At 57.2% G+C, this 25,228-nt stretch overlaps 1 protein-coding gene across 1 annotated transcript in view; it reads right to left on the bottom strand.

The window, feature by feature from the left end:
* GALNT9 (polypeptide N-acetylgalactosaminyltransferase 9) overlaps positions 1–21,097 on the bottom strand; it is a gene marked incomplete at both ends in the record, with an annotated part of 90,848 nt that extends 69,751 nt beyond the window's left edge. Inside the window, one exon of the mRNA XM_082667171.1 lies at positions 20,857–21,097. Coding sequence (XP_082523297.1) covers positions 20,857–21,097 — 241 coding nt within the window. The remainder of the gene's footprint in view (positions 1–20,856) is intronic.
* Positions 21,098–25,228: the final 4,131 nt, after the last annotated feature.

The raw sequence follows: 25,228 nt of genomic DNA, 5'->3' as shown, positions 1-25,228 counted from the left end.
AAATTTTGAATCGCAAAAGAAAAGACATTAACATACTTCCTTTGCGTCTCCCGCTTAGCTGCGCCATCCCTTTTATGGTGTCAAAGATCATTTGTAACATCTACATTTTGCTCTGTAACTGCGATTGGGCTTTCCACAGATTTGTCCATGGGTTGATTCCAAAACGAGAGAGGAGTCCACATTTGCCACATTGTGATTATGTTAATATTATTCACTGTGGAGACAAGCAATGAGGGCCCATGAGGACTGAAGTGGAATTCTATCACTAACTGAACCCGTGCACTTAGTGAAGAATTTCCAAATGTCAAGGCAGTATTGATTGCTTTTGTGATACTCTGTTAATTTCCCCGAAGTATGCATATTTTGGTTTGCTTTAGGTTTGCAGCTTGACTTTCTGTACAGCTTTTTAAGATGAACGTGTAAGAATGATAACAGTTAACATTCAGCTAGCATGTGTCCCTTAGATACCAGCACATTCATTCCCCAGAACACCCCTGTGAGGTAGGGCTATAATTCACCCCATTTTGCAGATGAGCTAACTGAGGCACAGAGAGGTCCAATGACCTGCTCAAGGTCACGCAGTTTGCAAGCACCAGAACCTGTCTCTGTACGCAGGCGGTGTGGCGCCGAGGGAAGGTGCTTCACTGTTGTGCTGCTGACTCTCCCGGAGCTTCCGAATCACCTGCCTCGTGAGACAGGGTCCAGTTTCCTCTTGCAGACACTCCTCACGGCAGAGCTGGGACTAGAGTGAGGTGCCTGGGATGCAAGATTCAAGGAGACGCCCGCCTTCAGGGTCCCCGTCTCTTAAAGTCCTCCACGACTTTGCTCCTTGAATCAGCCACTTGCCAGGTGCCCACGTCCGCAAATGACCACAAAACACCGCTGCGGACGTGCTGGTGGGACCAGCTGGACACTGGCCATCGCTGGAACCAAAGCCCCGGGAGCCTTGTCCGTGCTCTTCATTGCTGATCTCCCAGCAGCCACAGAGCCCGGAGGGACGTGAGCTGGGAGAGTGGATGGAGAATGAATGACTGAGCCCGACGGACAGAGAGGGTGGGCAGGGAGCCAGCACGCCAACCCCAAGGGGCTGTACCCCCGAGACACTCTCCTGCTGGGCCCTGGAGGCGGGGGCTCCGCGGAGCAACAGCTGCCCTTAGATGGCTGTTCTCAAACGTGGGCAGCGACCCCTGGAGGACACAGACTGCAGGGGCCCACCCGGAGCATCTGATTCCGCAGGTCCGGGGTGGGCCGGAGGCAGAATTGGCACCTCTGAGAAGCCCCCAGGGCATGCTGATGCTGCCGGCTGGGGACCCCACTCGGAGGACCTCTGCCGTGGAACAGGCGCTCACCGCCTTTCACCCCGCCACAGGTACAAGACGCACTGCAGGCGAGAACGTGGTGCACACCCGGCCTTTGGGCTCCAGTGGGGCTGGAAGCAAGGGGAGGATCCTGGGTCGGCACCTTCTGGGCCTCACCCTGGGCCTTCTTGGCTCTGCGGAGACGGCCGACCCAGAGGAGGCTGCAGCGGCTCTCAGAGGCTGGCCCCCCAGAGCACCCTTGCGGGGAGGCAAGGGGTCAGAGCTGCCCGCCGCGGGTCTCTGATAGCCCCCGTCGTAGTCTCCAGAGCAGTAAAGACCTGTAACCGCTCGCCTGCTTGAGAACCCACGGATCTCGTTTCGTTTTCAAGGAAAGTCGCGCACATCGGTGCTTCCCCGCAGGGCTCCCGGAGCTCTCATCCCACCTTTTTTCTCGTGTCCCAGCGTTGACTCACATCTCTTCTCCCGAAGAATTCCTTCTAAGAGGCGGGATTGATTGGTACCCCCGGGAAACGAGGGCAAACGGAGAGAGAAGAAAATTGTCAAGATTAAAGATGGCTCGGCCGTTACTGCAGGGTCTGAGGCCCACTGAACCGATGGCCAGGTAGGGCCTGCCGAGGCCTGCTGGAGCCACGCCTGCAACTGGGCTTTTGTCCTCACATCTCTCAGCTCCTGGCATCACCAAGCAGCCCGCAGGGGGTGGGGCCGGGGGTGGGGGCCGGGATGGGGCCTGGGGCGGGGGTGGGGCTGGGGTGGGCCGGAGGGGCGGGGCTGGGGCCAGGGGGGGGCGCCAGAGGTGGGGCCGGGGGGTGGGGCGGGGCCGGGGCCGGGGTGGGGCAGGGGCGGGGCTGGGACCGGAGGGCTGGGGGTGGGGGTGTGGGGAGGCAGCAAAGAGCCCTCGTTCCTGTCCTGCCTCTTGGGGCTCCTGCTCCAATTAGTCAGCCTCGGTGCGAGGGCCCCTGAAAGAGCAAGAAACCAGATTCTCCAGACGGTTCTGGGTTGAACTGTGGCCCCCAGAGATACACCCAAGTCCTGACGCTTGGGACCCGTGGTTGCAAACTTATTTGGATATAGGCCTTTGCAGATGTAGTCATTTACAATGAAGGCATCCTGAATTGGGGTGGGTTCTAACCCAATGACTTGAGCCCCTTAAAAGAAGAAGGAATTTTGGACACAGACACACACAGAGAAGATGGCCATGAGACCATAGAGGCGGTGTTGGGAGTGATGTGGCCGCGAGCGCAGGACACCTGGGGCCACCAGGAGCTGGAAGAGGCAGGAAGGACTCTCCCGTGGAGCCTCCAGAGGGAGCGTGGCCCTGCACACACGTTGGCTGCAGATTTCTGCCCCCAGAACCGTGAGGGAACGCATGACTCTTGTTTCAGCCATCCGCTTGTGGAAACGAACACACAGACCCACCACTCACGCCGCCCGCTGGGACGTGACCTGCAGCCGGTGGATCCTGAGAACGGCACGTGCCCAGGTGCAGCGTCCCTCACATCCGACGGACGCTCAGGCCGTTGTCAGGCTGACCTGCGCGGATGTGGGTGCAGATTCCAGAGGCACCGGCTTCCTTAACAGGAGCAGAGGGGTTGTTTTTCCTGTTTGAAACCCTCCACCTCCTCCTCCAGTGGAGGGTGCCGCAAACTTGTCATTTCGTCCTTGAATAGCCGTGATTTTGAGAACAATGGGAAATTTGCATTCATTAGCTCGGAAACCTCTGTCGGACAGCTTTTCTGACAAAAGAAACAAAAGCCAGCATCCTCAACGCAGTTCTGGGACTGGAGGTCAGAGCTGACGTTTGCCGCACTGGCCCGCCCGTGCCAGGCACTGCCCACACCTGCTTCCGTTACTCCCCACGGACCCTTCTATGCCAGGCGCCTTCATCCCCCCACTTCATGGAGGAGACCACCGAGGCTCGCCATGGCCCCAGAGCCAGCAGGTGGCGAGCCCAGCCTCTTAGCCACGTGCTGTAAACTTCAAAGCATCTCAAAAAAGCTTCTTAGAGGGGACTCAGAAAGGTCACCAGCTTTTCACTTTGACATCAAGGACATTTTAATTACAATTACTTGTCACTATTACTACCATCTCATGAAAGGAAGGTCCTGCACTACACCCTGGGCAGGAAGGATGCACCCTCCTGGTAGCATTTTAGTGAAATACACCTGGCTTTCATTTTGCCCAGGCAGGTGGGGGCGCGGGGGTGAGCTTCAGGCCCACACTACAGGTGAGCCACGGGAGGCTCTCCCAGCACCTGCTGGTCCATGGTGCTCTGGTCGCACACTTCCCCTCCAGCCAGGTAAGGGGCTCCCTCTGTGGGTAGGGGGGGAATGCCAGTCAAGGTTAGAGGCAGGGATGGTGCCGGGAACACCCACAGTCAGCATGGCACGGGGACCGACCAGGTGACGGTGGGTAACAGGTGCAGCCACGTCACAGCATCCAGACTGAACACAAGCCCTGCTCGGGAGATCTATGGACCCCTCTGCACACCCACAGGGGCCTCACCTCTCTCCCAAAAGATGAGCTGCCCACTGGCATTCAGGGAGCTTCTCCAGCTCAGTGGGAATCGGACGGCCCAGGCTTCCCTGGCGCCCGCTGGCTCCCCGCTCCTGCATTGCCCTTGGGGAGGGGCCAGGGGGGCACCAAGGGGCAAGTCTGCATCCCTCTTTTGCTGCCACTTAAAGTTATTGTCAGTGTCTCCTGTGCTGTTATATGTGACTCGATAATAATTATAATTAATGATCACCTTTTAAAGCACCAAGATATTAAACATTTACTTCACAGTTCCTGTGTCCTGTACATTGACTTATTTATTTATTTTATGCATTCAGGTCTGTTTCCTTATTCAGATATTGAACCGCCGGGTCAAGGATAAAATATTTTTGTGGATCTTGGCGCCAAGTTACTTTCCAGAAAGTTTAGATTTGTTTTATGTTGTTGCCAGCGATATACGTTCTTACTTCTCTAATTAGAAAGTGCGTTTCTGCTGATTGAAAAGATCATAAATACTGATTGCAGAAAATTCTGAAGCCCCCCACACACACACGCACGCACGCACACACACACACACACACACGCCCACAGGGCTACCCAGGGTCTCACTCCACAGGGAAAACCAGTATCAGTATTTCAGTGCTCTAGATTGTTTTTATAAGATTGTATATAATAGTTTCAACTAAGTTTAATAAATACACATGACGTATATACACGCCTGCATTCTGCTCGTCACTACATCCTAAGCATTTTCTCATGTCACAGAAATTCTGCGTAAGCATCACTTTTTACGACTGCGAACATAAAATCTCATCTTGTGGCTGTACCGTTTATTCCTTCAACCATTCACCAAAAATGCATGAAGCATCTCAAATGCCAGGATCCGTGCCAGGTGCTGTGCGTAGGTTCCCGGCGGAACACGCGCAATGCCTGCCCTCAAGGGGCTCACTGTCCGGGCAGGAGACAGTCACACAAACGCAATCGTGGGCCAGTGTGCTGAGGTCAGCCACGCTCACGGGAAGACACAGGGCAGCTGCTCCCGCAGGCTGGGGTTGGGGGTTCAGACACGGCCTCCTGGAGCCTCCGGGGAGCTTTCTGAACCTGCAGGAAAGGGGCCCACAGAAGGGCCAGGAACACTAACCATCGGGTGGAGGGGGCTCGGAGGGGCCTGTGCTGAGTCTGACGGTCTGGCGGTGGCGTCCAGGTGGGAGGGGGTGAGGGCTCCCTGCGGGCAAGGTGGCCTGTAGGCACGGGTGACCCAGTGCCTTCCCTCCCTCTCTCTCCGCCCGACCTCAGCAGACCCTCTCTAGTTCTTTCAGGAACCGGCCCTCTCCATGGCTGTCACCCATGTGGCCTGCCTTCTCCGCCACAGGGTTCCAATCAGACACTTCATCCCCTGGACACTGGCCAACGGTGGGCATGTGCCCCAGGAAGATTAATAACCAGGAGAACAGCCCCCTCCTCTGGTATCTTGAGCACCAAGAATAAGGGCTTTGAGGGCCATCCTGGTCTCCACAGAGGGAGGCTGCCCGTTCAGGTGTTGTCCATCCCAGCCCGGATGGGTGGCCCACTCAGGTGCAGCCCAGCCCAGGTAAACAGGAGCTGAGCTGGCCAAGGCAGAACAGGGCCTGAGGCCCCAGCACAGAGGCCTGGTGGGTGGGTGGCTCTCCCAGGGGCCCAGATAGCTGGGAGCCCAGGCGGAGGGGGCAGAGGTGGGTCCCGAGCTGTAGGAAGCAACTCGTCAAGGTCGGGTGGAAAGCAAGGCTCCCTTTCCAGATCCAAAGTCCCAGCATGCTCCTACTGATGGAGTGCCCGTCGGGGTGCCCACTGCTTCCAGAACATTCTCTGCTCTGCTGCTCTGGCCCAGAGCCCGAGGGGACACCTCTGGTGAAACGCATTTGGCTTCAGAGGCAACAATTTGACTTTCCAGAGGTAAAGTGTCTTCCGTTTGAGGGCCTGGGTGAACCGTCTCAAATTCATCATCTCTGCGGTAACTGGCAGGGATCGTGCACTAATGTGAAAGACCGCTGGTCGCCCACAGCAGTTCTACTTTTATGGAATAATCATTTGAAGTTCCTTTCCCACGACCTGAGGGAGCGCACTTTTCTAATTACAAGAGATAATTTGGAAGACGCAGTGGCGAGATGTCTCTATCCGAGCGCGGGTGGGAGACCCTATTCACGCGGGGGGAAGGGGACTGACTCTGGGTTGGAAGGCAGGACAGCAGGAAGGTGCAACTGAGGAGATGACTCAGGAGCCGAGGGGAGGAGTTTGGAGCCCGTTTCCCAGACGCTTTCTCTTGTTGTGCCCCGAGAAAAGTGACAAAGGCATCTCATGATAAATAGGGACTGTCGTTCGGCATGTGTCATAGGGCAATAGGGAGGGGTGGGGACTGCGGTGAGTGGGTGCACACGTCCCACCTGCGGGGACCACTGCTCCAGATCTAACAGGTCCAAAGCCACCAGATCTTCTAGACTTTCGAGAGAAGGCAGCAGTACAGATTCATCTCTCTACATATCAGCAGCTCATTCATATTTTGGAAAAAAATCTCATAAGTTAAGTAACAAATAGGATCTCTATCTGTTAGTTAGCCAGGACCGACCGGTGTGGTGGGCTAAGTAATAGCTCCCAAAGATACCAGGTTCTAATCCCCAGAACCTGTGGACACGTTGCCTTAAATGGTAAACGGGACTTTGCAGGTGGGATTAAGTTAAGACCCCTGAGATGGGCAGAGGTGGGTGACTCAGGAGGGCCCTAAACGCCATCACAATTGGCCCTGAATGGAGAGGGTTGGGGGAGGTTTGACAGAGACAGAGAGGGAGCCCTGTGACGTGGAGGCTCAGCGGGCAGCGAAGGCGGGAAGGATCCTCCCCCGGAGGCTTCGGAGAGCGTGGCTCTGCCCACACACCGACCGCAGCCCAGGGAAACCCATTTTGGGCTCCTGACCTCCGGAACTGTGAGAGAACACATCTGCGTGGTGTTAAGTCCCCAACACGTGGGCTGTCACCGCAGCTCCAGGAAACGAACTCGACAGACAGACCTGCTGCAACAGCAGGGGAAGCTAACGTCCTGGGCGGTTCCTCTCTCGCTCCTCTGCCCTGGGGCCCTGATGTCCCCAGGATGTGGCAGGGGACCAGGCAGAGCGCTTGCTGGAGACCTGCTCGCCAAGGTGGGGAGGCCCCCAGAGCTGGGGTCTTGGGATGGTCTGCTCTCACCAGCCCTTGCCAGTAGCCCTGGGCTGGGCAGTCGAAGCCCTTTCATCTGCCGTCAGCACACGTGAGCCGTGGCGCCCCAGGGATGGCGGGAGCACAGACTGTCAGACCCGGAGGTTTGGGGGGTGGAGAGGCGGAAGGCGTCTGCTGAGGGGCCACATGAGCTGGTGGAGTCCAGGCGCCCAGGTACACTGGCCCAGGAGTCCAGGTGCTCTGGAGATGAGCCCTGGCCCGGGGATTCTCCAGCTGCTGGGCACCTCAGAACCTCAGGGCAGCCGGCTAGAGCGAAGGTGCCTGGGTTCTGAGGTGCCCGGCAGCTGGACACGCCTCGGGACCCTCGGGCGCTGACCCTCAGCTAATGCGGACGGTCCGGACCCTGCAGAGGACCAGCCAACAGGAGGAACCAGCGGGGCTAGAGCAGGGAAGAAGCCCCAGAGGTGCTGCTGTGGGTCCTGGTGTTTTCCCCACGTGGTGCTCTTGGAAATCAGCCCATGCGGGTTTCACGTGGAAGCCTGACTCCAGCTCTTTGGAAGGATCTGGCATGCTGGCCGCACGGGCCTGCTTCTCCACAGGGCAGCGATGGGCTCCACCCCCGCCCCAGGCAGGCCTCTGCTCTCTCGCCGTCCCTGCAGGTTTTGCACGGTGCCCTGGAGGTCGAGAGGTTGTGCCCCGGTTTAGATGGTTGGAGAGGGGTGCTGGGTCGCATGGTGGCCCCTGAGGCGCTGTCCAGCAGAAACCTGTGAAAGTGGCCTCATTTGGGAAAAGGGTCTTTGCAGGTGTAACTAAGGTAAGGACTTTGGGTGAAACCTCTGGATGAGGGTGGGTCTTAAACGCCACGACCTGCGTCCTTACGATTTAGAGAGACACTTACAGAAGGAGACGCCACACGGTGAGGGAGAGAGAGGTTGGAATTAGGCGTCTACAGGCCAAGGACTGCCGAGGATTGCCCGGGGCACGAGAAGCTGGGGAGAGGCCTGGAACAGACGTCCTCAGAGCCTCCAGGAGGGATCAGCCTGCCAACACTGATTTCACACTTCCGGCCTCCAGGACTGTGAAAGAAGAAATTCCTGTTGTTTAAAGCTACCCTGTTTGTGGTCATTTGTTACAGCGGCCCCAGGAAGCTCATAGGAGAGGGAAGGAGGAGGGGGAGGGGGAGAGGGAGGGGTGGGTAGGAGGGGGAAAAGGGCCAGCTGCACACCCTGTGGTTGCTTGGCCAGCATCTATTCTCTCCATCCTTTTTATTAGTAGAACCTCAATTTGTTTTGGAGAGAAATGCCTTCAGCTAAAAGGCTCGCCTCCCTGGGCTGACCTCGCAGCTAGGAGTGGCATGTGACCAAAATCTGGTCAATAAAATTTAAATGGCATTCGCTGGGTGGAATTTCTGGGAAACGTGTCTAAAAGGGGCAGAGACTCAGCTGGTATATGTGGGGTCTGTTTTTGGTTTTTCCCTTTTATCTACAGCCCTTCCCCCTTTCTCCTACCTGGAACTAGGACTCAATGTCCGGGGCTGGAGCAGCCGTCGTGTGACCATGAGGTGGAATGCCACACGAGAGGAAGGGGGGAGCTGCGATTCAAATGGGGTTGGGCTCTTGAGGACATCTACCAGCCTCGGGATTTCATGTTCACAAGAAAAACAAAGCACAGTGCAGTTAGGTCATGTCACTTGGGGTTTTGTCAGGACTCTGAATTCTTCACCCCGAGAGGCAAGGGGGCTCAAGTTAGGAATAAGAGGACACTGCAACAAGAAAGGCCAAGCCGCCTCCCCCAGCCAGTGGCCTCCCACCCAAGGAGGACTTGGCTGCCCACCCTGAGCCGAGAGCCTTCCCGGGACGTGGATGGAGCCGCCAGGACCACCCCCTGGAACATCCTCTCCCCAGAAGAGTCATTTCACACTTGGCCAACCCACTCCTTCCAGCACAGAAACCTGGGCTACGTGGGCGACTGCAATTTTTCAACTTGGAAGGAAGCGTGGCTTTCAAGCTTCCAGCTTCTCTTTGAATCACTGATTTCCATCTGTCATAGCGACTTAAGCCAATATTCTGAGAGAGGAGACAGCCCAAATGGAGAGGCTGCCGGTCACAAGATAATCTGAGAGGAAGAAGCAGAATGAAGACACCTTTGGGAACCCGGTTGGACAGGCCCGTGAGGTACGGCCTCGGTGTTGGGACACCCCTGGGGACACACGGCCGCTGGCGGCCTAGAGAAGGGGACTCCGTCAGCAGAGTCCCCATAAGGACAGGACAGGACAGTCGGACTGACCCGCCGCCCTAAAACCACTAAGATTTAAAACAAAGTAACAAAATCAATTGTGAAAAAGCACTAAGTATCTGACAAGACGGGAAGAAATTACTGGGATGAGCGTGAAGAACAGTGGAGATCTGGGAGATGAATCCAGGACTTGCTTTTTCCCCGGAGGATGTTCTGAACTCTGTGGACTTGGGGGCACAGGGGGAAGGAAGTCAGAGGGCCAGACGGACCCCCGTGTGGGGCATACAGCCTCTGGGAGGCCTGGGGAACGGCGCAGATACAGATCCTGCCCGTCCAGGCCTCCAATGAGGCCACAACTCCGTGTTTCCTGACGATGACCAGCACGAAGCAAACACACCAGGACACTCGAGAGAACAGAGACAGGCTTCAGACGGGCACTGCCGGGTTGTGGGTCCTCACGCTGCCCTCGGATCAAAGAGGCCCTCAGTCCCCTCTCCTAACATCACCCAGCAAGCGGGACTCCACAGTGCGCAGTGGAGAAATCCCCCGTCACCTGCCCGTCACCTGCCCGTCACCTGCCGGGCTCTAGGTGGTGTCCTTCCAGTGCCCGTGACCTTGGGGTTGGGGGGATGAGAGGTGGCAACGGTGGCCCCGGCTTCCCTCTTTTCTTCCCCTATGAGAACTTAGGCTGATTTAACGTGCCTGATTATTAATTTTGATGATTACAAAGAGGAGATTAAAGCGAGAGCCCCTGGTTCGCCTTCTAAGATAACGTCCCTCCCAGCTTCGGTTTTAGCCACTCTCTCCAAACACAACGGCTAATTTCATTACAGACAGGTCTTTTAAGAGTCACTGGGGCCCCAAACCAATAACATATTGTCAATGGTGGGAAGGCGGACTGCCCTTCTGAAACTATGAAGCCATGAGTATTTCGCAGGACGTGGCAATACCTGTAAAATATATTCTCACTGAGACTAATCTGGTATTTGATGAATCTTCATACATGATACTCCTGTTCAACTAATATGAATATTTATGGGGCCAAAGCCTGGGAGATAAGGGATGACTGGAAACATCTGGCGAAATGCCTTTCCTAGCTCCTTCACTTTGTAAAGCACATGGGCCGTGGAATGTCCCTCGGCCAGCTCTTGGGCCAACCTGCCCCAAATTTGGGCCTGATCACTGCTGGGGAGTGGGTACGGGGGACATTTGGGCATCCTGTCCCTTCAGTGGTGACCTGGCTCTGAGCGAAGCTGCCCAAGGATGTCAGGGTGGCTGGGGCCCGACCTTCCCCACGCCCACTGCATCGGGCTCCGGTCCCGATGGCAGAATCTCCCGGGAAATGCTTGTCCCGTAGGCCAGACCCGCTCTGGGGGTCACAGGCAGGAGGAGACCTCAGAGCCCACACTCAGGTCCCCAGGGAGCCGAGAGTCCGGGCAGCCCAGAGAGTGAGGCTGGCTCTGTGCCCCTAGCCCCACTGGACAGGTACAGAGGGCCCGGCCCCACCCTGGGCCTAGCTGCTGACATCCTGGGGCAGGGGCTGCCCGCCTTACTCAGGCCAGAGCCCCAGGACCTTGTGCATCGTAGGTGCGAATGAATGAATGAATGAAGGCACATATGCATGAATGAAGGGGCCACTGCTGGGCGTCCACCGAAGGAAACGGAACTGGAGCCAGGGGTGTTGCCCCCACGCTCCGTCTGCAGAGAGTGTCCTTCCAGACAAAGAATGATGGACGAGCGTAAGAGCTCACGCTGACCCTGAGGATGCAGAGCGCCCCACGGCGTGGGACCCCCGGCTCAGTCAGCTTGGGCTTCGTAACCAGCACCACGGACAGGGGGCCTAACAGCAGACATCTGTTTCTCACGGTTCTGGAGGCTGGAAGTCCAGATCAAGACAGCGATTTGGTTCCTGATGAGAACCCTCTCCCTGCCCTGCGGATGGCGGCCCCCCTGCTATGTCCTCAGGGGTCCCTTCCTCGGCGTGTGCACGCAGAGAGAATGAGATCCCCGACCTCCTCTTCTTACAAGGCCACTAATCCCATCATGGGGGCCACGCTTATGACCTCATCTCCCCCAACCACATCCCAGAGGCCCCACCTCCTGACACCAGCCCACTGGGATTAGGGCTCCAACGTAGGAATTTGGGGGACACAGACATTTAGTCCATTGCATTCCACCACTGGCCCCCCAGATTCATATCCTTCTCTCACGCAAAATACTCTCAGTCCTTCCCAACACCCCCAAAGCCTTAATCCGCGCTGGCGTCAACTAGGAAGTCTCAGCTCAAGGGCTTCCCTAAATGTATATCAGCCACTCGCGTCCCCTCAGACCCGAGCCCCTGGACAGCTGTGGCGCCGGCTCTCCAGGACCCAGAGCCGGGCCGGGGCCGAGTCCGACGCCTCGTTTTGCTCCTGGTCTAACCCCCCCTCCCCCCCAAATCAAGCTGGAATGTGTTTGAGTTGGAGGCTGGAGCGAAGCCACCAAGATTCAGACCCCACCTTCGCCCACGTCCTAACTTCAGGCGAGACGCTCAGCCTTCGTGTGCCTCCCTCGGGGTGACGGGGGCAGAGCCCCCATCCCAGGGCTGCTGTGGGGCTGGACGAGGTGGCGCGCGTGACACTCAGCACGACGGGCGCTCGGGTCGTTTGTCCTCCTGGCGACACACGGTCGAACGGCTCCTGACACAGGGGCTGTTCGCATTTCCCCGCCCTTTGGGTTTCTCTCCCCCACGTTTAGCATCCCAGCCACTCCCACCGAGACAGGAGAGTCATGGGCCCACCGTCAAGTGCCTTTGAGAAGACCCGCGGGCAGAGCGGCGCAGGCGCAGCCAGGCGTGGGCAGGTACAGCGACCACGGTTACGCGGCGCGGGCGGAGGCGGGAACGGAGGGCTGGGCGAGGCTGCGGTAGGCAGACCAGCTCCTGCTGGGGGACGGTCTGCAGGCTCCAATCTGCAGAACCGCTGCGAGCCGGGCTGGCTGCCGAGTCAGGACAGATCAGACCGGCAGTGGCTGTCCCTGACCCACCCTCAGAATCGCCCTCGACGGTTCCAAGATCACTGAACACAGCTCTGTGGCCTCCTGGCTCCTCGCTAGCGCTGGGATGAAGTGAGACCAGGAAGAGGGCTGGGGACCTGTGGTACCCACCGGCCCGAGGGGTTCCCTCTAATCCCCAGAGGCCACTCCAGCCGCAGGGCCCCAGGTCGGGGGCAGAGTCCTAGGCCCGGAAGAGCTGCCTTTCTGGAGGGAGGTGGGGTGCAGCGTGAAGACACCTGCCCTAAGTGGCGCTGACTGAGGACCAGCAGGTCCCTGCTTCTTGGGTCCTTCTGACCCCACAGGCCACCAGGTCAGGAACAGAGATGCTAGCCCTTCCAGCAGCGGAGGGACCTTGGAGGCGAGGAGGTGAAGGCCTAGAGCTTAGCAGTTGACTTCCGCGGGTCTCAGAGCCACGTGAATTTTCTCTGGGTAGCTCTCTGGACACACTCACTCCCAGCTTCCAGGAGACTGCTCTGATATCTGCAGCCCCGGAGGGAGCACGTGCCTCACAGCCCTGTTCGCGGGGGCAGCAAGGGCTTCCTGCAGCCCCAGGCAGTGCCCAGCGCCCTTTGACTGTGCCACAGGGCGGGGCCGCCCTTACACCAGGGCCACGCCGGATACGAGGCTGTCTTCCTCACACCTGCGCCAGGCCAGCTGTTCATCTCCACAAGGGCGCGCGGGGCTCCCACCTTCCTGGCCCTCTGTCCTCCTCCAGCCATGCCAGATGCCTGTCCCCCTTCCTCACTGCTTGGCTTTGCACCCTCTATGGGGTCTCCTCCCATATTCATTCATCCATAATCCATCCACCTCCCCACCCATCCCCCTGTCCACTCAAACATTCTCCCTCCCTCCCTCCCTCCCTCCCTCCCTCCCTCCCCCCAACCATAAATGCATCCACCCATCCAGGGAACATTTATTGAGAAACTCTATGTCAGGCACCATGCTAGCCATCTGTCCAAATTCCGCCTCATTTCAATTCTTTTCCCTCCATTGTCTTTGCTCACTTTTCTGAGGACCTGTTATGTGTCAGGCACTTTCACATGCATCATCTTGTCTAATCGCCTCAAAATCCTTTCATGGGGCTTCCCTGGTGGCGCAGTGGTTGGGAGTCCGCCTGCCGATGCAGGGGACGCGGGTTCGTGCCCTGGTCCGGGAAGATCCCACATGCTGCGGAGCGGCTGGGCCCGTGAGCCATGGCCGCTGAGCCTGCGCATCCGGAGCCTGTGCTCCGCAGCGGGAGAGGCCACAGCAGTGAGAGGCCCGCGCACCGCAAAAAACAAAACAAAACAAAAAAAATCCTTTCATGGAAGGATGATCACCCTCCCCATTTCACAGATGGGAAAACCGTGGCTCAGCGAGGGGAACTGACCTGCCACGGTCTCCCAGTTGGGGTTTGGGTCATCTATCCAACTCCAGTGTGCAGCTCCAAACTCCTCTCCTTCCAGGAAGCCCTCCTGACCTTCAACACAGTCCATCAACACCCTGCTTTCTTGTCACTCACACTCACTGCCTTAGAGAACAGAGAATGCCAGGCAGTTGCCTCCCCGCTACCTGGCTGTAAACTCTCAGAGGAAGGCACCCAGGCTCTGAGCTGTGGGCACCCCATCCTGTGCTCTGCAAGCAGCCAGCGTTGGTTCTGTGAATAAAGTGTGAACTGGATGAAACCACCTCCCTGATCCCCACTCCCCAACTTCCCGTGGATGCCTGGGGGCCAGGCGTTTTTCTGCAGGGGTGGGGCTGCATCAGAAAGGGATCCACAGGGCTGGCGGAGTTGGTGGGGGGAAGGTCAGGGGACTGTGGACAAGCGGAAAAGAGAGCTGGAGCTCAGCCAAGTCAGCTGAGCGAGACCCACGCGCCAGGCGTCGCCCAAGAGCTCACGTGCTTCCCTCACTTACTTCTCACGGTGACACCAGGAGATAATTAGTATTTCATCCCATTTTACAGGTGAAGAAACTGAGAGCGAGGCTGTGAAGGAAGCTGCCCGAGGCTGCAGGGAGCAGGGCTGCTTACCCGGGTGGTCTGGCTCTGCGGCCACATTTCAGCTGCAAAGCTCTGCCCCACCGAGGAAGATAAGATTTCCTCCTTCCCTGTGTCCACTGCTAAGAGCTCAAGCACATGGAATATTAACACATTTTCCACAGTCCGCTCACATGGTGTGAAAATAGTCCCTTGCATAACCCAGGCACTTTCTGTTACTTTCTTTCTCTGAAATGGAATCGAGGCTTGCTGGGTCTCAGATGCAGGCAGCGCCCAGAGCTGGCTTTGACTGGACTACATCCTGTTAAAAGTACAAGCAGTCCTTTTCGCTCTAGCCGGAGGCATAAGCCCTCACCACCAAGCTGACCGGGCTGATGTCTTTCCCAGTCCATCCCCAGGGAGGCGGTCCAGGGCAGGGACCCTGGTGCCAGTGTGCCGGGGTCCAAATCCCAGCACTACTCTCCCCCCTGGGACGTCAGCCCCGAGAGGCAGGAACCCGTGGCTCAGTCACTCCTGACTCGGCATCAGGGACACGTGAGGAGTGAACAACACACGGATGAAAGAGCTTTTCCATCATTCCAGAGAGGGAGAGCTTCCGCCTGCAGGGGAGTTTCCGAGGACCCCTCTCGCCGTGAATCGGCCTTGCCCCTCCCTCCTTTGACACCTGGCCAGCCTCCCTTCAAGGGTACCTGTGCTTTTTGAGAGCAGAACAGAGAAGCTGACCAAACTGTTCCAAGACCTGGATCCCATCTGGGAATGTCCTCAGTGGGACATCGGACATGGAAATGGATAGAGACTTTTTTTTGTCGAGTTTCCAGCCAACGAAGGATAAGCTGTCCTTTCAGAATACGGTGCCGAAACTTTGAAATATGCAGATTGCTGAGCTGAACCGTAAATGCAATCACTTAGCCCCGGCACACTCCCGAGGCGGGGATCCCCGCCTGCATGAATTATTCCTAGAAGCGCTGCCCCGCTGATCTGCAGACAGAAGTCTGCGGATAGAGCCAGCCCGGGTGAGGTCCGCTCCTCCCAAGGGAACTACGTGCGGGGTGTTTATCTCAGGGTGAAGCACCCCTGCCTCTCGTCCCCTGAAAATGCCGAGGCCCAGGTCTGCACAGCGCTAACCTCTGTGACCGGAAGTGGCCTCGGTCGTTCTGACTCACCAGTGGTCAGTTGGGGTCAGAGCCAGACCAGCAGGCAGAGGATCACAGGCAAAGAAGAGGAAAAAAAGCAAAACCGACGCGCTCTTAATCTTCTCAGGGTGAGTGAAATGTAATTGCAGGCAGCTCCGGCGGAGGAGAAGGGAAGAGGTGATTCTCGTCAAGCACCCCGCCGGCCGCGGCTGTGGGAGGCCTGGGCTCCGGTTGGGCGCACCGAGTATTTTCTCACTTTCTGTAGTAAATCAGCAACAGTGGGGGAGATGTGAGACGGATGCAGGGGGATAAGGCCACTCCATTAATGGCCCGGAGCGGGGGAAGGGCCAGCCAGTTAAATGCTGCCACTTCGAAGCAAGACCTGCCAGGACCCGTGATTAAACCCCGAACAGACTGCAGCTGTTCCTGCAGCCGCGGTGGCTCTGACTGCTGGGATGGGCGAGGCAGGACATTTTAGCTCGTAAAGCAGGTTCAGGGAGGATGGAGGTGGATGAACTCAAGCTGGAAAGGCCCCGGAGCCAGCGGGGAGCTCCTCCTGGAATTAAAAGTCACGATGAACAGGGGAAGCTTTGTGATGAAATGTGCGTGCCCTACAGGTGGAGTGTGGTCTTCAGAACGGAGCTACTCACGCACAGAAGGGCTCGGAACCCCTCCTGAGAAGCCGGCTCTCAGGGGTGGGCGGGCCGGCACAGGAGTGCCACGGGGGCCAGGGGTGGTCCAGTGAGGCGGCCGGCCCCCCCTGGCCTCAAGAACCTTCCATGCGCTTCTCAGACTCCCACCCAGCCCCTTCTCCACCACGCTCTCCTGCAGGCTCCACCCAAGGGTGTCATTCATGCTTTGGTCGCGTAAACGGTGCTACGAGGCGCCTCCTCCTCCTGGTGCCACAGTCTGAGGCACCTGCTGCCCTCATGTGGCTTGTGCTCTCGTGTGACGTCTGAATCCCCGTCGCAGGTGGGGAAACCTCGGACGCCTCCCCAGATTCGGCTTCTCAGCTGTGGCATCTGCCTACCGCCGAAGCAGGCACGGGGAAGACGGCTGCACGAGGAGACACTTGCTTCCTCTGTGGCCCGAGAGTCCAAGGGGAACGCACTCTCTCCACCCTTCTGCTTCTCCCCTTCCCCCGGGGGCCTCCCGGCCCCAGCTCCTACAGACTTCGATTATTAAAACTCGCGGCGCTCAGACTCTTGGTAGGATTTCAGCTTCCCGATCTGAAACCTGGGCCCCGCCACAGCGGAGGCAGCCTCGGGGACACACGCCCCTTGGCAACATGACAGCCCAGCTCCGCACTCTTCCCACCCCCTTCCTCCATGCCCGCACCCCCCGTACCATCCCCTCTGCTGCTCTGATGCAGACCCGGGCTTCCCAAAGTGTGGGGTCGGAACCCTGGCAGGACCGGCACGCAGGATAGGATCGTTGGCAGAAAATGAACGCGGTATTAAGCAGCATCGACTCGCGCCGTGCGACTTATCGCCTTTTAAAGTCTGTCTCGATCTCCCGATTTCTTCGAGGAGAAAGTCTTGGTTTCATGCCAATATATCCCTCATACGCGAGAATCTCCCTTTTAACAAGGGGAGGGCAGGCCTCTGGCTCAGCGCCTCTGGTGACAGCTGCGTCACGCTGGAATTAAAGGGCGTGATTTTGTTTTCATCGCATTCATTCACGCAGTCCCCTCCTGCTTATGGGTACAGTGGTGATTTGCAAGTGTCTTTTCAAATAAATTTATTCTAAACAAAAACAATTGTTTAGAGAAAGATCCGCTCACTCGCTCATCCAACAGATATTTATGGGGCGCTAACTATAGGCAGGGTGCCTCCCTAGACCCTGGGCATGTAGAGTTGTGAATAAAACAGACAAAAATTCCCGCCCTGAGATGAATAGCAGAACAGGTGTTGTGCACAAGTCTGGTAAAACAGTACCAGTCTTACGTGAATGTGTCTAGTTTGAGAGACAGCAGGGCCAGCAAGTACCTCTTCCCAGTGGAGGGGAAGTGACGTTGGCAGGGCTGGCGGGAGGGGACCTGCACCTGAGATGTCCAAGGCCATTGCCCGGTAGAGCACAATTGGACCTTCTGTTATTTTAGCTTGAACTTTTAATAAGTGCAGAAATGTAGATAATTCTGAAGCAATTATGCTTTTAGCAGCTGCCATCACTAACTTTCTAAACAACCTGGGGCAAGTCCTGCTGTCTCACTGGCCCTCAGCTTTTCCATCTGTACAATGGGCCCATGGCGTTGACTTCTAACTGTAATGGCTTTGACCTCTGACTGTAAAGCACTTGGGCTGGGGTGGGTCTGGTTAGAGGGAATTAACGCACATGTGTCTGAATTTTTAAAACCAACCAGCCAACCCAAATGGAAACCCTCCCCTCCCATCCCCAGCTTGAATTCAGCCTCTGCTCCTAAGGGGTCATAAGAAGGCAGAAGGGCTTGAACATACGATCAACTGAATGGGACTCTCTTTCCCTTCTCACTGAGCTTAGAGGTTCTCCAATTCCACTTTGGAAAGACTTGCTGTGCCAGTTGCAGGCAACGGAACCAGGGATGCTGGATTTTATGTGCAATTTAAGATATTCAGAAGGATGATTTTTGTCTATAAACGTTTTTTCTTGCCTTGAGCACTGAATTTAGAAGCAAACTCTCGTGTGCATACAGGATGTGACTACACTGCATCTCCTTAAAGAATACGTCCCCCGGGTCCTGTGAATTGGAGTCTACACACACCACTTAATAAGCCTTTGCTGAGGTCGACAAGACATCTCGAGTAAAGGTCACTGGACCGGCTAAAGAAACGGTGCGGGGAGAGCTGGGGAGAATACCCTGCCTCTGGGCCCTGCTCCCAGGGACAGCCTTTCCTTCCCACCAGCTCCTTCAAGCCAGGAGAGGTACTTCTAGAAAGCAGTCAAAGCAAAGGAAAGATAAGCAATAAATCAATTTTGTTTGGGTTTCTCCCTCTCCTTTCTAAACTCAGCTGAATTAGTGTCGAGTAGGAACTCCAGGAATCCATTGCATATTTCTTGGATCTAAAACACAACAGACACTAGTGCAAAGGGCAGCGGCTCGCCTCTTCCAGGAAGCACTCTCTTTGCCGTGCTTCAACACCCTTAACACGGGAGTCGGTGCCGGTTTGAAGGCGTGAGCACTGCTCTCACACAGCTTCCTGTGGACCAAGGTCAGCCCCACGCCTGCACTGTCCTATCCTTAGGGAGCGACCTGGGGTGAGGGCTGGATTGGGGCTCTCTTGTCATTTCCAGGAACAAATACTGGATGACCCCTGGGTAAGATGCTATGCTAGGCACATGGCCTAAGAGAGGGATGCAAGACGGATTCATCAAAGAGAGTGGGGTTGGGGGGAGTGGACAGAGGGACAGAACAGTTGGAGGAAGGGGTGGGTAAAGAAAGGAGAAGGAGGGCTTCCCTGGTGGCGCAGTGGTTGAGAGTCCGCCTGCCGATGCAGGGGACACGGGTTCGTGCCCCGGTCCGGGAAGATCCCACATGCCGCGGAGCGGCTGGGCCCGTGAGCCATGGCTGCTGAGCCTGCGCGTCCGGAGCCTGCGCTCCGCAACGGGAGAGGCCACAACAGTGAGAGGCCCGCGTACCGCAAAAAAAAAGAGAAAAAAGAAAGGAGAAGGAGAGAGGGACATTGATGACGAGGAAGAGACTTGCTGAAGGGAAGAGGGAGGAAAGATTTTAAAAAGAAGAAAGGAGAAAGGGTGGGAGGAGGGGGAAGAGGGAAGCGAGGGGAAGGGAGAGAGGAAGGAGGGAGAAGCCGGGAGACAGGAGAGGGAGAGGCTGGGGTGGGCCTGGGGATAACACTCCACTTTCCCGAAACCCTTCATCATCTCCCATCAGTGTCGGGAAAGTCTGTCGAAGGTCTTGGCTTTTTCTGCCTCCAAGAATCCTGGTCCCTTCTCACCCTGAAGGGTGGGGAGGTGGCTCTCGGTGCTGAGCTGGCCGTCATGATGTGACAACCCGACACGCTGCCAGTGTTTTTATAGAATCCTCTGGTTTCCCCGTAAAACAGACCCTAACACCCTGGCAAGTACACTTCGATAAAGCTGTGTGCTATCACTGGGGCGCGCCGCCTTCCCGGCGATGAATCACTGCCGGGTGGTCAAATGGCGGTGGGACCAAACTGTTCTGCCCCCGCGGCTTCAGCTGAGCAGGAGAGATCAGTAAAGCCACGGAGCCCACCAAAAGTACCTCCAGAGAAAAACCAGGAGTCCGGGGGTGGTGAGAAGGTGCTTGGGAAGCCAGAGGACGCTCTGCCTTCCCCGAGCAGGTGGGCACGGCTGCGGACAACTCCTGCGTCCCTGGCGTCACCCAGCCTCAGGTTCAGAGCCGGTGCTCCGAGGCCAGCTGGGCCTCCAGAAGCAAATCCTGAGATGACCCTCACGTCGGGCGGGCGCCACGCAGAACAGGCCCTGCCTGTGCAAGCTGGCTCCCAGACAGCTCCTGCCGGAGCCTGTCACTGGCGCTGCCTGAGGGGTGTTGCTGGGTCTGCTGATGCAGAAACCGGAATAGCACAGGACAGAGGGGAGCTCGCGAGTGAGGTAAGCACTAACTTTCCTCCTTCCTCCTCGTACCTCGGCACCGAGTGAACCGACGGGGCAGCAGTCGCTTTCTTCTGCTCCGCTGCATATCCCCAAGTGGAAAAGTACTCCCCCCCCTCCCCTCACCCTCCTTGACTCCCACTCTGACTCTCAGGGTGACCCACACCTGCTTGGGATGAAACAAGGCGCCCACCTCCAGGAGCTGGGCTTCCTGGAGAAGCTTCCTGGACTCCAGGGTCCATCTGGGTAACTAACACCTGACAAGCCCCTGCTAGGCCCTGGAGTCTCTCCATCCACGAGCCACAGGCTCACGGCCTCAGACGTGGCCCACGACTCTTTGTGGAGGGAGCCCCGAGCATCCCCAGGACAGGAGGCTGAACGGGCCCAGTGGCCGGGGGTACCTTTCTCCACCAACATTTAAAGGACACCTCTGAAGGGCAGTGTCACCACCCCACCTCTCTGCACTTCCTCCCCGAGGGAGGGGAGTGAGTCCGGGCTAAGCCCTGATGCGCCACATCTCCCGGGGCATCACAGCTCTTGTCCTGGGCACCGCCTGCTCTTAACGCAGGTCCTACAACCTCTGGAAGTTCTCTCACATCCCCTCGGGGGACAAGGCGGATTCCCCTCATGTGTGCTGGGGGGAGGGGGGACGGTACGCAAGGGTCCACTGGGCGAGTGAATGCGTGAGTGGCCAAGCAGGCCAGTGCCCTCTGCCACACGGAGCCTTCATCGCTTTTGGCCTCCTGCCTAATTCCCTGCCAAGAAACAGGAGTTCGACCCCAGCCCTAGTTGGCCATCGGGCCCCTGGGGTCCTCAGAGGTTTTAGCGGTCGTGCGCAGTGCAGCGTCCCAAGCACGGGGACGCTTCCCCCCTGCCCAGCGCCTCTGTCCCGAGCGGGGCGCTGGCTCGGCTCACCGTTCAGCTGGGTGTAGACCACCTCCTCCAGGTGGTCGAGGCGTTGCAGGATGGCCTCGCGCTCCGCCAGCGCGCCCACCGTGGCGTGCCGGCTGCGCACCCGGCGGTCGGCGCTGCGCACGATCTGCACCGGCCCCTCTGAGCGGTCCTGCAGGCGGCAGTACACCGAGAAGAGGATGATGCCCACGAACACCAGGATGTTGACCGTCAGCAAAGTTTTGATCTTCCTGGCCACCGCCATGAACGCGGCTGGAAGCTGGGGGCTGCCTCACCCGCGGGGCATCCCCGTGGGCCCGGCGGCCGCAGGAGCCTCCGTCTGGCCCGCTGCTTCGGGGACCATGAGCCAGCCCGGCTTGCCGCGGGCTGGGGGCTGCGGACCCGCTGCGCGCTCTGCCGCCTGTCCCCGGGAGCTGTCCCTTCAGTACCGCCCGCGCCGGCTCAGCACGCCCCTCCGCCTCCCGGGTTCCCCACGCGCAGGGGCTGCCCGGGGCCGCGGATGCAGGGGGCACCCGGCATCCTCTGCAGAGGGGCGCGGCCCAGTCTCGGGGGCGGCGGGGCGGGCCTCGGGGCCCGGAGAAACGACGGAGGTGCGGGCCGGCAGGCGCTCGGCTGGCGTGCGGCTCCTGCCCGCCCCGCCGCCACGGCGCCGGTGCGGAGTGACGCGGCCGCCCAGCTCATCAGCATGCAAGCGGGGCCCGCACCCTCCCCCGCAGGCCCACCCTCCCGGGACGCCCCCTCCGGGACCACCCTCCCCTCCCCTCACCTCCCCTGCGGGGCGCAAGGTCCGGCGCGCGCTCCCGGCGCCCGAGCAGGGTGGGGCGGGGCCTCGCGCTCAGGGTACCCCGACCAAGGGCATCCGGGCGGGGGCGGGGGGGGGCGGAGCACGCGCGCAGTCTCTCTCCACTCCCCTCCCCAGACTTGACCGACCGAAGCGGGGTCCTGGGGAGCGCCTGGTCAAGGCGGTGTAGTACGCGCGGATGAGCAGGGGTAGGCGGGGGCGTCTTTATGAGGAAAAGGAGGGATAGTAGGGTCAAAGCCACCTCGGTGGCTCGTCTCCCCCTCCCCTAGGCCAAACTGAATCTACTCCCGGCCTCCCTCCCCTTGCCCCTCTGTGGGGCTGAAGGCTGGGGAGAGCTGAGTCCAAGGACGGGTGGGCCGCGCTTGAGAGTCGGTGGTACCTAGGGGCACCTCCAGGCGGAACTGCGAAACCCACCAGGAGGGGGAAAAGGCGCAGACCCCTGGGCGTCGGGTACTCCAGGTCGGGGTCCTCAGACCTCAGGTGAGAGCAAACCCGGCTCACCGCGTCTCCACTCCCATCTCTAATCTAGCCCCAAGCCGGCGTTTTATAGATGAGACAGCCGGGCTCCGTTGGAAACTGAGCGGCCAGAGGCAAGGGGTTCTGTCGACTTCACGCTGTCTCGCCAGTGCCTCGTGTTTACTTGGTGCTCAGTAAATACTTGTTGAGTGAATAATTGTAGGAACATGCATTAAGAGCTGGCTTTGTGGGGCTTCCCTGGTGGCGCAGTGGTTAAGAATCCGCCTGCCAATGCAGAGGACACGGGTTCGAGCCCTGGTCCGGGAAGATCCCACATGCCGTGGAGCAACTAAGCCCGTGCGCCACAACTATTGAGCCTGCAAGCCACAACTACTGAAGCCCGTGCATCTAGAGCCCATGCTCCACAACAAGAGAAGCCCCCGCAATGAGAAGCCCGCTCACCACAACTAGAGAAAGCCCGCGTGCAGCAACGAAGACCCAACGCAGCCATAAATAAATAAATAATAATTTTTTTAAAAAAGAGCTGGCTTTGTGCTGGTCCCTCACTATACAGAGATGAATAAGATACTGACCCTTGGGCTTCAGGGAGCTCTTGGCGTGTGTGTGTGTGTGTGCACACGTCTGTATGCATGTGTGTCTCTGTGAGTGCATTTTGGTTTTTGGCCACATCACGTGGCATGTGGAACTTCCCTGACCAGGGATCGAACCTGTGTCCCCTGCAGTGGAAGCGCAAATTCTTAACCACTGGAGCTCCAAGGAAGTTCCTCTGTGTGTGTATTTGAGTGTGTGTGTTCATATGTGTGTCCACAAGTGCATTTGTGTGTCCAAAAGTGCATTTATGTGTGTACATATGTGTACATGTGTGTATTTGTCCATGTGTGCATTTATGGGTGTGTCCGTGGGCGTGTGTGTTCGTGTGTACGTGTGTGTATCCATGTATGAGTGTTTAGGGGAACTTCGGGGTCTCTGGCTCTTGGTCCAGTGCTCTTCTTGCAAGCATACATTTCTAAACGTCAGACATACTAGCCTATCCAGCATGGAGGTTCTGTGCCTCTTGGTAGATTCTCCTGAGAAGCCGAAAGACCCCTTGCTCCTTTCCCTCGTCAAAACTTTCTTTTCTTTCTCAGGAAGTTTGTCCAAGAAAGGCAGAGAACCATCACCAGGAAGGGCCCAGCCGTTGGGACTTGAGGCCACAGCTGGCTACAGGGTGTTCGCCTGAGAGGAAGCTGAGATTCTGTTTTTCATCATCATTCTGGGAGCGTCTCACATGCAGCAAGTTTGATAAACACTGGTCTGTTCTTGGTAAATAGCCATTCCCCTGTCCCTCCTTAAGAAATACTGTATTTTTCTGTTTATAAAATGCCAAGTTGTAAGATGTTTCCCCATTTTACAAGGATGGCTTTTGGAATAAAAATACAAACGGCTAACATTTCCACAGTTGGTAAGATTGTACCAGACCCTGTTCTAGGTCCTTTACGGCCATTAGCCGATTAAGACCGACAGCAACTGGCATGATCTAATTAAACTACGAGGAAACTGAGGCAGTGAGAGGGCGAAAGCCTTGTTCAAGGTCACGTCAAGGGCAAAGCATGGATCTGGGCTTCAAGCCCAGACAATTTGGCTCCAGAATCAAATGTATTAGCCACTGTCACTCGAGAAAAGAAGAATCAAGCACTTTTCATTATGTGTCTATTGAACATGATGTTAGAGTGGTTTTGCAGAAGGAAGCATTATTTGGTTCATGTAAGTACACTGGGCTGCATCCTAAGGCTTAGCAGGAAATGATTCATCCCCAATACGCGTTCATATTGGGCTGCATTTCATTTGAAGTACAAGCACATCGACCTGGGAAAGTTTGGGGTACTTTGCACGGACGGAAACGCATCAGTCCAGCTAACTGGTGTTCATTTGATTTCTTAAATAGACTGAATGCTCAGCAGTGAGTTGTGAGATGTGCTGCAGTAATGTGGCTCTAACGCAGGACCGTGCAAGGAGGAGAACCACCCCCCCTCCACCATGACCATCTTCCCTCTGACAGAGCTCTGGCTTCCCGGGGGCTTCCTCAGATGCCAGCCCTTCAGAAGCCACAAGGGAGCCTGCAGTCCACAGTGCTGATTGGCCAGCCTGGGAAAACCCTCACCGGAATTGCGGATACCAGGTGGGAAGGCATCCACGGGACTAAGGGAGTCTTGTGGTCACAGCCTTGAGGCGGGCAGGCGTCTGTGCTGGTGCAGGCCACGGGAAGGCAGAACCATGGAAACACAAAGTGGCCCCAGGAAGGGACGCGCTAGGTCCTCTGATGTCCTTGAAGCCAGCCTCCATCCGGAGGTTTGCCTTGAGGCAACACTCTTGTCTGAACAGAATTCACTCTGACTTGGGCCTTGTCTTTTGTGGACCACAAACTGAAACTCAAGATTCACTAGATGATTCTCTCCCAGCTCATGGAGAGGAGGGCGTTTCCTGTTCAGAATTCAGCCTGAGTATACGGCATGCGGTGTTTCATTATCTAAACGTATCAGTCAGGAGAGCCTGGGTGGTGCTGCAGAAGCAAACGGCCAAATCTCGGCAGCTCAGACAATGCGGGGCTATTTCTCGGACAAGCTGCACATCCACGGGGGTCAACAGGGGAGTTTGCTGACGACTCACCTCGGGACCCAGTCGTCCGAGAGCAGCCGCCTTGAGCGTTGCCTACGGCTGTGCCGAGGGGAGAGGAGAGGAGAGCTTAGGGGGGCCTCACGCTTGTCATTAAACCCCCAGCCTAGAAGTGACACCTGCTATTTCCACTCAAAACGTATCGTCCAGAGAGTGTCATGTGGACCACCCTGCACCGACGGCTGGGGTAGAAGTGAAATTCTACCGTGCACTTGGGAGAGGGCGATCTGGAGGTATTTGGGTGAATAACACTCAGGATCCGCACAGCAACCTTCCAGAAAATTAGGATTTTATTCCAAACTCCTCCCACACTCCCAAGTACCAGGCTCCCCAGGGTAGCAACACATGATTGTTGTCAAATTAAAAATTAATGCAACCATTTTATGGAAGACTAAAGCAAAAAAAAAAACGTGCGGTGAATTTTGGTTTAGGCAGGATTCATTG

This window comes from Grampus griseus, assembly GCF_964374135.1.
Source record: "Grampus griseus genome assembly, chromosome: 12".
Classification (NCBI taxonomy): domain Eukaryota; kingdom Metazoa; phylum Chordata; class Mammalia; order Artiodactyla; family Delphinidae; genus Grampus; species Grampus griseus.
The sequence above is the reverse complement of the archived record's forward strand: the minus strand, read 5'-3'. Positions and strand labels throughout refer to the sequence as shown.